Source organism: Agelaius phoeniceus, chromosome 3, assembly GCF_051311805.1.
Source record: "Agelaius phoeniceus isolate bAgePho1 chromosome 3, bAgePho1.hap1, whole genome shotgun sequence".
Lineage (NCBI taxonomy): Eukaryota > Metazoa > Chordata > Aves > Passeriformes > Icteridae > Agelaius > Agelaius phoeniceus.
Genome location: NC_135267.1, coordinates 83,775,883 through 83,788,424, shown reverse-complemented (window position 1 = coordinate 83,788,424; position 12,542 = coordinate 83,775,883). Strand labels below are relative to the sequence as shown.

Genomic DNA, 12,542 nt, shown 5'->3' with positions numbered 1-12,542 from the left:
ACAAATGTGCAGCAAGACCACAGGATGCTCTGGCTCAGTCTGGAATACACTACACACATGTAGCACTGGCTTCCTTTGCCTTTCTCCCTGCACAAGATTTCCTTTGGCTGAGCCAACAAGTGTGCCATGGCCAAGATACTCAGCCCTGAGGGCAAGGCAACTCTGGATTTGCCTACAAACAGACCGACTGCACAAAAGGACTGATGGGGCTGAAAGACCACTTCTTATACATGAGAGAGGTAAGACCCCAGCAGCACTCTGAACAAAGAACTTCTTCATTGGCATGCTATCTTCCCATTCTGCAGAACAGCAGCAGAGGAAGCCTTTTTCATCACAGAAAAATGAGTATATAGGAATAGAACAAAGAACATAAAACCAATTCTACAGTTCTCTGGCAACAAAACAGCAACCCAAAACAAAGAGCAGTAAGAACCAGCAACAACCAGTAACATCATGCTCCTGTCAAGGGCCTCACTCAGGACTACACCTGAAGTCCCAGGCATACTTCACTTACATACAGTGACATTTACTTGTACATCTCTATCAAGACATAGCACTGCAGTCTAAGCATACTTTAAGGTTTCTAAAATTGGATTTTCAGAAGTCAGCAACCATCTTAACACTAAATTAAGCTAAAAGCATTTGGTTTGTTTGTCTTCCTTCCTTCCATTATTTTTTCTCCTTGCATCTTTCAGCACAGTACTTGGAAGAGTTCTCTCTCCGCTCCCGAACAATTTGCAGTGACCAAAGAATCAGCGCTTTCAGCAGCCCACAGCTTTATCAAATTACAATGTAAAATCCAGCTCAAAAGGGTGCCAGTTGGACTAGAATGAAAACATTTCCTTCCATTTATTGGTAGACACAGCATGAAAACCATTATGAATAACAAGCATGAACCTTTGCTGTGTGTCCCAACATGACATGAACTGCTGAAGCGAGTCCAGAGGAGGGCCATGAAGAAGATGGGGGCTGGAGCACCTCTTCTGTGAAAACAGGTTGAGAGAGCTGGAATTGTTCAGCCTGGCAAAGAGAAGGCTCTGGTGCAACTTCTCTGCAGCCTCCCAGTACCCAAGGGACCTACAAGAGACTTGGAGAGGGACTTTTTACATGAAGTGACAGAACAAGGGGGAATGGCTTTTAACGGAGAGAAGGCAGGCTGAGATTAGATATTAAGAAGAAATTCTTTACTCTGGGGGTGGTGAGACACTGCAACAGGTTGTCCAGAGAAGTGGTGGATATCCCATCCCTCCCTTAAAGTGCCTAAAGCAGGGCTGGATGGAGCTCTGAGCAACTCAGTCTAACGAAAGGTGTTCCCACCCATAGCAGAAGGGGGTGGAACTAAGGGATATTCGAAGCACCTTCCAACTAAAACCATTCCACAATTCTGTGATTTCAGTACAAGGATTTAGTCTAAGGACTTAGTTTGATTGATGAACAATTTAAAATCCTATTAAGAGATAGTAGCTTTTTTTCTCCTTGCATAATCTTGACACTATTAAATTACAGTATTATTTTAAAGTATTTCAAGGGGAATAGGGAAAGTAAGATCAGGTACATGATCATTACTTAATCTGTAATATTTAAACAAAACCTGTGTAGGGTAACTGAACATATAAACTCTTAAACGGCATTATTCCAGTTTTACTAGAGCAGTATGCTTAAATGACTTTCTTGAAAAAGCATATGATCCCTGACCACTAGCTAGTAATCTTGAAATATCCAAGATATTCAACATGTAGAAGAGCTAAATTTACAAGAGACAGAAAGGTGCCCACTAATACAGAAATTATCACACTACTACTGTTAAGATTGATAGCAATCCTTGTAACAAAGCCTCATACCTACCTTCTACAAACATGGTTCCATAAAATATTCCCTACAATACACTGTTTTTGAATATTTTACACTGGCAAGCTGTGCAGAGACATTTTCTTAACGTAAACAAAAAACCACCCAAGGTTTTTTTCTTTACTTCAGCTTGTTAAAGATTAATTAGCCCAGAAATCCTTCTCAGTGTAAGCACCACACCCAAGAATCTGCATATTCAATTCAGATAGGTTGGTCAGTACTAGACACAAAACAAGATACTATTCTAAAACATACCTATCCTGGCAAACAGGAACAGAATCAGTGACATGCACACAGAGGGGTCATAAGATAGCAAAGGCAGCTGCAAGCATTGCTCTTCTGGGAGCTGTTTGATAATCATTCTTTGAAAACACCCTTTTCACAAGAGTGTTGAGCACCCGAAAATACTAATTTGAAAGGAGAAAAAGTCATTATCTGCTAGCTGACATTTTACTAGAAACAAGCTTGAAACATCAATAAATCAAACAAGTGACTTCTGCTAGCCAAAAGCCACTATCAAAGCACCAGAAAGCAACACTCACCACAAACACTACACTTGTGCACCTGACACAAACACAACAGTTACACAATCCTGTGCCCTTGCCCAGACAGCATCACTGGAAAAACCAATGAAGGCTAATGAATAGTATCAGAGGACACACTTTAAACACACTGATTGAACAGTGCTTCTAATAGGACATCTATGGTAATTTTAAGGGTAATCAGTTCAGCACTTCCCCAGGCTATGCAAAATTACTTACTTTCTTTTGCTTTCTATAGCTTTTAAATACCGTAACTGCCAACATTTTGGGTAAAGAACAGAACAAAACTAGTAAAAATATTAATGCAAGCACCTGACTGCAATTTTACAATTTTTTCCTTATAGCTCTGAAGACTGAAAAAATTTTTAGATGTGTAACTATTACAGAGTCATATTTTGGACCCACACTGCTAAACTCCTAAGGATATATGAGCAACTTTAAGGATAAGTCTTCTCACTTTGAACCTTCCCAAAGCTCTTTAGACTGCTACATTCTGTCCATGCACAATAGCTTTCTAATCACATATACAGCATGGAGAAGAAGCATTGATAATAATATTTAACAGCAATTTTTTTCCAGAATTGCCTTGTTGTACAAGTGAAAAGCCCCCAAGGAACGTTCATATATTAAGCTGATTCACTGGACAAATAGGAACCAGCCTTTTTATTGGAGTTCTGTAGGAGTCTTGATAATTTAATAAAGTTAATTTGACAAAATAGTTATGATGCTGGTCTTCAGAAAGGTGAACTGATGACTATTTAATCAATATTTTTGCAACATAATCTCAACTCTCAGGATTAAAGAGAGTTGCTCTTTTTAAACCAAAAGATTATTTTCTTAATGAATTAAAATAGCACAAGGAAGTTTATCAGCTAAGACTTCAAGTTTCCAGTGTATAACCAGCCATTACCAAAACTCAGCTTATGGAACTGGATGTTACAAGCTCTGGTATATTTTATGTGGAATGCCTGTTAACTTAGGAGCTCACATGAAGCTGAATGAAGCCAACAACTCAGGAAACATGGAATCTCACTTCCCAAAAAGACTGAAAATTATACAAAGCCCTACTCAAATGCTTACAGAGACATCCTCCTGAACCAGAACACTTTTTCTCTGATGAGTCTGATCAGGGAAGTTCCTTGCTCCTCAGTTTGCAGCCAATCTCACTGGTTTGCTAAAAATGCATGCAAGGGACATCACCACTTGTCCTTCCAGTTTAAGGCATAAGAATTTGCAGTTCTTCCATCATTTTCCTGGCACGGGGAACTCTTTCAGTGAATGATGGATATACTTAGTATATCCATCATTCACTGAAAGACAGTCCCTTTCAGTTTTAAATTCATTCTAGCTTAAAACTGGAGGTTTCCCTTCCTTTTTTTTTGTTTTTTGCAAAAAAAGTGACAACAATCTAATAGGAAACAAACATAAATGGACCAATTTAGATATTCAGCAAAACCAAAAAGGAAAGCAGAATTCTTGTACATAAACTGAAAGCAGAAAATATGTCTCCTCATTATAAGCAGAAAAAAACCCCAGCAAAACATTCCTTGTTCTGGAAAACCTTTGTGTAGAGCACAAAGAGCAGGAATGAATGTGTGCCATGTGTGTTACCCAAATATTACATGTGCACATATGTAAATAGAAGATGCAAGTAAGAAACCACTACAAGAACACAAATGTAGTGCATGTAAAATTAAGACAGAGGAACAACAGCATATCTTTATCCATTTTAGATCTATCTATGTTGAAAATAGTTGGGTTTTTTTCCAGAGCACATCTTTGTTAGTCAAGAGCAGACCAGATGTTTGCATAAACACCAGAACAGTTAAATCCCTTCTGAACACATCGAGATAGTTCAAGACCCTTCCTACAGCAGTCCCACCATAGCTGCTAAGACTGGTCTGCATTACTACAACTTTACTTAGCAGTGGAGGTGCTTAGGAGAAAAAAGACTGCAGGAAAGCAGATTGAAATTGCAATTAACAGCATATTGTGAAATGGCTCTCTAAACTGGTACTAAATACAAGAGTATTCAAAGCAGCTTTGAAATACTGACATGTGCATTTAAGAGAACCATCTACCCAAAAAGTCTATGATGACAATCACTGCCTTTTCTTATGACATGATCATGCCAAGTTGTCTATCTCAAAAATATGATGCCTCAGGGAAGAGCAAAGAAGTCTTTCAAGTTATTTCCTCTAGAATAAAAATTAGTTGTCTACTTTAAAGAGATGTTATCTCATGCAATGTTAAGGAAGAAGCCATACACTCCTTTCAACTCTCTCCATCAGATGTGTGTGTGCATAATTTTTTCTACAGTTTACTTTTATTGCTACCACATTCCAGCATTCATTTTTAGCTCAGGGCAACCACTGTTGTTTCTGAGCTAGCTATCCAAGTGACTGCCAAGTTGGGCAAGAAGCAAGTCAATGTTGCTTTGGCATCATATGCTTGTAAACATTTTCATTTAACTCTTAGATGAAAAGTAAAAAATATACCAAGAAAGCTGGATACTACCATCATGTACAAGAAACATGTGAAAGGCTGCTTCTTGCCACAATCAGATTCTGGGAATGCTGAGCACACCTTTAAAAAATTCATCAGTCTAACGAGCAGACACATCTGAACCCCATGATGCATCCCCAAGTAGGCACAGCTCTGCAACTACTATGCTACTCACTTCTCATTTCAAGACATATTGTCAAAAATTTATTTTGACTTTAAGAATGCAAGCCATCCCCCTTTAAAAATGTAAAAACAATTTTAAAAGCCACAAGGTTTGGATATTAATTCATTTTCTCATGTTCTCATCTATTTCGTGATTAGTTTCTCTCTCTCTCTCTCCCCTCTCCATCCCCACTGAGTAAACAGCTAACAAACCCTAGTGCATAACCTACCACTGAATCTCTGTATAAACAGCAGCCAGCAGTTAGCCATTTTCTTCGTTTACAAATCCATTCATGTTTGCAAGATCTAAATGTAGTTCAAGGAGCCATCATGTTACACACTTTATAAAGGTTTCTCAAACTTTGGCTAGACTTCAGAAATTTCTAAATGTGTAGTACAAGCGTTGCTGCGTCAAGAATGTAGTTTGAGGCCGAATGTAACAAAATAAGAACACTGTGTTTTACACATTCACCTGTTTTCTCCTAACAACTAAAACATTAACTTTTCTGAAGTCCATTAATCTTATGGAACTCCATCCATTTCTCTATACTGACAGAATTAGCTCTGAGAACTACTACAGAAAGGAGTTATTCAGACTCTTTAGAGATGGTTCTGACTTTGTTTTACCCGACCTGCAAAATTTTATTGTGTGGCAATGCCTATATATGCGAGGTAGGAAACAGGAGTTATTATTGAAGTCCAGAATAAAGACCAATCTATCTCTATGGGATAAAAGAGATCAAGTGAGACAGGCAGATAAGGAACAAGAAAAACATTCAAAGCACAGATATGTCCAGCACTGTATTGCTTCAATGCACAAAACTCCACCAATGTGTGCTACAGTCACAACAATATTCAAGAAAGGACATGAAAAACAAAAAGTTGCTTTGGGAACACTTACAGAAAACATGTTCCAAATGCATGAAGTAGCAAAGTAGCACAGTAGTAATAAAAAAAAAATGCATTTGAAATCTTAATGAACTGCTGCAGAGTATTGCATCTCAGTCAACAAACACATACATTAAGCTTCTGTAGTAATAGGTAACAGTAAGATGGAAAGAGCATTAAGAAATCAGTAGATCAAGGTATAATTTGCTCTTTAGTGGTTTTAAGGCCTTCTTTGTTAATAGTGCAAACTTTATGAGCTGGAAAATCACATTTAAACTGTTCTTCTGTTTAAAATAACGTAGACATTGTGTGATTGTTTACAGTAATAAGAGATCACCTGCCGGTGATGCTTTAAAGCAGGTCTGTAAGCACAGGGCTCACTGATGGGGTAGGCCAAAGACATCACTTTAGTGACCCTTTCCTCACCAGAGCACACCACTGACACGCTGCAAGCACTACAAGGTCCAGCAGTGCACCCAGCACTTAAAGAAAGCTCTAGCTAGGCATCACTTACTGAACGCCTGAGCAGCTAAAAAATGAGCACCAACAACTATAGCTATTGATTCTGGTATTCCTAATTCTGCATGGCTTGCATGGGCTCTAGAGTGAAATATTTTTCAAATAAGAATATTCAGAAAAAAACAGTGGGCTTGGCAAATTGAAGATTTTTTTTCATTCCCATTTTTTTTAAAAAAGTAGCCATATAAAGATTAGTGAAGGTATCAGGCATCATTCGTGTGAGGACTTCAGTCAGCAGTTGATCGATGGTAACCATTATCAATTGCTTATCAGCTGATTGATGGTGGCTGCTTAACCCCAAGGATCTGCACACTGAAAACTCCTCTAGATGCTGCACTAGAGTTGCCACATTATCAAGCAATTAGCAGTGGCACTGCTGTACACACTGCTGTTGGGCAGAAGAGAAAAAGGGATTATGAAGACTCCACACACTGCAATTCCCTTGCATTAGGAGCTCAGGAGTAGAATCCCACAGCAGGCACAACACACTGAAACCAGATGAGAAGATCTGGCAAGAAGCTGCAATTCTGCTTCGAAGTAGCAACAACATGTAGGACAGTACTAAAAAAACAGCAAAATGGGATTCTTTAGCATCAGGAATATGGCATAAAAATAAGTGAAAGCTTAGAAATCTTACTTCTGTGAATTATATTCTCTGACTAAATCAACTACCTCCAATAGTAAGAAAAGGAAGTGACCAAACTTGCTGATGAAATGAGTGAAAGAGAATAGAATCAGTGCAAATATTACATTTTTCGCTGCATGGTAAACACTGGTAGATTGGGTGGAAGGGTGCTGTTAATATAAGAGATACATAGCATCTTTTGGTACTGTATTTCTTTTGAAAAAAAAATATTATCTAAAATAACTTGCTTGCGTTAATTTCCCAGTTCCATCACTGCCACTAACAAATGAAACTCTGATATTTCATTCCCTAACTTGGCTGCACTCTGTAATGGTAGGAAGTCCTTAATCAGAACAAGAAATGTTTTCCTTAACTTTCCATTATCTGTGGAATTTACAAAACACAATGTAACATTAAAAATTGCCAGGCTTGCTGGCATGAAGGCTAACTGCTTACTAAGAGAAAATTATATCAATCAAATCATACAAAACCAGCGTTTTTCTGGCAATTATTCCTCAATCCCAAATTAATTCTTGCTCTATTTTACTGTCTGAACTATGATTTATGTGATAGCGTGTAGAGTTTGTTCTTTAATACACTGAAGACAAGATAGAGGCTTAAGTGCAAAGTCTCACCAATGTATTTGTTTTATCAACAGTACCATTTTACCAGAAACCCCCAAGAGGTAAATCAAGAACAATGAACAATTCTGATTTTACAGTGGAAGAACAACTACACACTTTACCTGTCATATAGACAGGTTTGTATTAATTGTATCTGAACCCCGTGCAGTATCTTCACAAAAGTATCATAGTTGCCAGTGCAGTTTCAACTACATGCATACAGCCCTTGGATATATTTTAATTTTAGCTCAGCTTCTTTCAACAGTTGTTTTTGAAAGCATAATAAATTAAATTCTGTTAAATTCTGAAGCTGCCTTCTGAAAATTCCATTCTCTTCCCATAAGCACAAGACTGCTTTTCACGACCTCTAAACCTAAGACAAAATACTCTAGAGGGTGCTATTTAGAAGTAGAGTCATAATGCAACTTATTTCCTGACACACTCATTCAGCTAACTGCACCCAAGTAAGCACCTGGTCCCAAATGCCCCAGTTGGTTGATCAAATTGGAGTCATCAGCACACAGGCTGCTTAGGAGACAAGAAGGTATGGCCACAGATTTCAGAGTACAACTTCTCACACGGCCTCTACAGGCGCCGTAAAACAAAGTGATAAGTCACGTCTCGCTTTGGGGATGGGACCATTTTAATGCTCTGCATCTGCCCAGAACAAAGGACAGTGAGAAGAACCCTGGAGTGTTTCACTGTAAATACAACACAAGTTTCCAAGACATCTCAGACCTGCTACATCAACTTTCCTAGGCCTCCAACACTTGTACTAATAAATTTTCCACAAGAGCACTCTGGAAATATTTGACGTCATCCACGAGCATTCCAGCAACTCCATGGCATGATGAACAGAAAGAACCATCCTGGAATAAGTAAGAGTATAACGGTGAAATAAGAATCAGAAGCTCCAATTACAGAAAGCTGATATTAGCAAGCACCAGACCAGTGTGTGACTGTCTTTCTTGCTGGACTTGTACCACTACAAAAAGCATAAGGGTCAGACTGATTTATCAGCACTAACAAAAAGTTCACAAATATGCTTGTATACATAGCAAGGATATTCAATAATAATAAATTATTTTATTTTATCAGTGCCATTGAAGGAGAATATTCCTATTTTCTCCTCTCATTCTGAGAAATCATTCTTTGCTCTGGACCCCTCTTTTCACAAAGGTCCTTTGAACTAATAAAGTCCAGTTTTATTTACTAGAACAGTAGAAAGTAGGTCCAACAAGTAATAGTTTCCTGCCACTCTGATGAGTTAAATCAACTTACAGAAGTGTTTAATTGCCAGAGCTAGTGCATGGGTGGAGACTTGGGGAGCACAGCTATTTACAGGGAGGGAAGAAAGGAGGAAGAAAAACTTCCTTCATCAGGAGCAACAAGCTGTTAAAAATGGCAGAAGTTCATGGCTTGGGATATGGCCATGAAATTCTAGCTTGAGATAACATCAGAAGTTTTCCCTTTTCTTCATCCTTTACCCAGTTGATTCAAAACAAGTAACAAGCACATGTACACATAGAAATTCACTGTTTGCCTCTCCTGTCTCTCCTCCAAAACTTAGTATTAAACATACACATTCACCAAGTGCCCTTCAAGTTTCAAGAACAAAGTCGTAAAGGACGAACTGAGTCACTCTGTTCTGTGACCCACGAAGCCACGCAGTCATACCACAGCACCACATCAGATTATTAAAAAAAAAAAAAAAAAAAAAGGAAGAAAAGAAATATTCCAAACCAAAAAACAGAGAGGTGGAAAAAATAATTCATTTGTGAAAACAGCCATTTAAGAATATATTTGTTTACCTCAAAATTTAATTCACTGAATTTCAAGGTATTGACTTGTCAGCTTTGCAACTGACTTGTTTTTGAAAACACTAGTTTATGTGCACTTCTCATTGGATAACAACAGTCCAGCGTTTGGACTCTTTGGGGAATGGTACGCACTTCCAAAATATGTTTATTTAAGAGCAAATTTAATTTGCGCAGTCAACAAAAGCACACAGATAACAACACTTACGTGAAACCTGCACATACTACAGGCATTTTAGCTGCTGTATCTCTCAACTTTAAGAAAAAACCGTGTGTAGTTTCAGCTCAATGTGTTATGCTCTACAGAATTACTATAGTAGAGATGCTAAGAAAAACATGTCCTCAGATCTGTGTTGCTTTAACGCAGGCATTAAGAGTATTTTGCTTGTAGGCTAGAGAAGCTTTTTTTTTGTTTTTTGGCTGGAATAAGGCCTCCATAGAGAGGGAAAATAATACATAAATACAAAAACAGGTAAATGTGGGATCCCATTGACACAACAACGATCTTAGAGCGAGGGCAGGCGAATCATTTACCAGCCAGTTTTAGCTGAAGACGACCGAGTTGTGGCGGACTACGCGAATCCCCCACGTGCATCCTACAACTCGCGGGCGGTTTCGCGCCGCTCACGGCGCTGCGGCCCGGGAGGGCTCCGGCCGCCACTGCCGGGGCGGGATCCCGGCCCCGCGGCGATGCTGCCGGAGCCGCCGAGCGCGGCCCCTTCCCGGCGCCCCCCGGACACAAAGAGTGGGAGGCCTGAGGGGGAGGGAGGACGCGACCCCAGGCGCATTCCTGCTGCCGGGGGCCAGCTCTGGGCGGCGAGGAGGGCGCCTTCCTCTTCCTCCTCTTCCCCCGGCGCCGGGACAAAGGAGGCGCGGGAGGGCTGCGGAGCCCGGCACGGGGCTCTCGCCAGGGAAGGCTCCGCTGCCCCGCAGCCCCCGCCGCCCCCGGCCCTGTGCCTCCCCGGAGACTCGGGGTAGAACCGGCGCGGTTAGAAGCGCCCGGCGGGGCCGGTAGCGGGGCCGCCCGCCTCAAGGTGACACTCGCGGCCTCCCCCGCGCCCCGGCTGCCTCCCTCCTCCTCCTCCTCACCTGGCACCTGCAGACGATGTCGGCGTCCTGCGCTAGCAGATCCACCACCTTGCCTTTACCCTCATCGCCCCACTGGGCGCCCAGCACGACGGTGACCCTGTTGCCGGGGCGGCGGGCGACGCACTCGCCGTTGGGGATGCAGGGGCCGCCGTGCTCCGCCATGGCTCGCGCTGCCCGCTCCGGCGCCGCTCCAGGCACATGCGGCAGCGCGCGGCAGCCGCTCCGTTTCCCCCGCCTCCGCCTCCTCCTTCCCCTCCCCGCCAGGCGGGCGGGCGGTGCCGCCGCTGGCGCGTCCAGGTGCCGCCGCCTATCGGCCTGACCTGCCCCGCCAGTCCCCGCCAGCCCGACCCCTGCCCTCAGCCGGAGCTCGCCGCTCGTTCGCGTGGAAAACCGAAGCGGCCACCGCCGTTCCCGGCCGCTCTTTTCCCCGCCGCTTCCCCACTACGCCTCCCAGTTCCGACTACGTTACCCAGCGCGCCGCGCGGCCTCCCCCACGCGAGGCGCCGCGGGGAGCCGGGCGCGGAGCATGCTGGGGCGCGTAGTCCCCGTGGGCCGCACCTGCGGCAGGACGGCGCCGCGGCGGTTGCCCCAGGCGGCCCCGCGGCGGCGGGAGGCCGAGGCACGGGGCGGGCGCGGCCATGGCGGGGCCGGGATGGCGGCCGTGCCTGGCGGCCGTGGGGAGAGGGCGCCAGGGCGGCGATGCCGTGCCCGTGGCGCAGAGGTGGCTGCGGCTCCCTCTCCCCCTGGGGTTCCAGCTGCCGCGGTAGCTGCGGCTCCTGCCGCGGGTGTCAGAGCTGCACGCGTGTGTGCAGTGTGTCGCAGCACTGCCTGCGCGCTTGGGCTCGCTGGATCGGTGATCACAAGGCTGTAAATTGAAGTTTGAGGAACGAAGGCTGAATATTAGAGGCCATTTTCTCCAGAGACACCGGAACATAGCCCCAGGCTTATTCATGAGGAAATAAAACAATAATGGAAAAAACCATAGCAGAGAAACGCCTTCACCATGCACACTCAAAAGTGGAATTGATGTCTCAGTGGCTGTTTTCATTCCTTCCTGCTTCATAGAACCAACAACCCCGAGGGATGATTTTTTTTCCTTTATTTATTTTTTTTTCTGTAAAGTAGCTATTAAAAAGGCATAAAAATGGGAACGATGTAATAATTATTGCCAAGACAGTTACTCAAAGACCTGAGTCACTGAGCAGTCACAGCAGCTGTCTGGAAGGCCGCAGTCTTTGATTTTAGTTGCTTCTCAGCTCTTTCAGATTTATTCCAGCCGAGAAGTTGAGGATCTATAAAAGCCACTGGAGAAAAGTTTAACTGTATCTTGTAAAGCTAGAGAGGTATGTAACACATAATTAAATACAATATTAACAGAGAGCCTTTTTTTTTTAACTGGAAATACATAAATCGTGAATGTCAGTGCTAACAGATGCTATGACAAAATAGTCAATTTGGAACGAAGACATTGAGCAACTGCAAATGATGGGAGGCTATTGTGTATATACAATTCAAGGAGCATAATTCCTTAAAGAAACCTTATAGCCCATATTTTGTCTCCTTTTGCTAAAAAAAAAAATTATATATATACAGTCATGACTTCTGTATCCCTGCACAGAGCTTGTGGGAAGTCACTAAAAGGCATATAGAGCTGCTGAAGTAATTTTCCTCCAGTCTTCTTGACACAGTGACAAACTTTGCTCTAGTACAGTCACTTCTGAGGCCATAGATCATCTCATGACTCTTCAAGCATTGGTAGAGATTGTTTCACGATATGATTTTCCAGTATAGCTGAATCATATTAACGCTTCATTGTTGCCAAAGCAAATATTACCTTGGATCTCAAAATATATTTGAGGTCATAGTGTCCTAGTAATGGGGTGTTAGTGTAATGTCACTTTCCAAAGACTCTCAGACACAGGAA

At 42.4% G+C, this 12,542-nt stretch overlaps 1 protein-coding gene across 1 annotated transcript in view; it reads right to left on the bottom strand.

The window, feature by feature from the left end:
• Positions 1-10,937, bottom strand: part of ADSS2 (adenylosuccinate synthase 2) — a 37,222-nt gene extending 26,285 nt beyond the window's left edge. Inside the window, exon 1 of the mRNA XM_054629731.2 lies at positions 10,619-10,937. Within this exon, the coding sequence (XP_054485706.1) occupies positions 10,619-10,780 (162 nt within the window). The 5' untranslated portion in view covers positions 10,781-10,937. The remainder of the gene's footprint in view (positions 1-10,618) is intronic.
• Between the last annotated feature and the right edge of the window lie 1,605 nt (positions 10,938-12,542).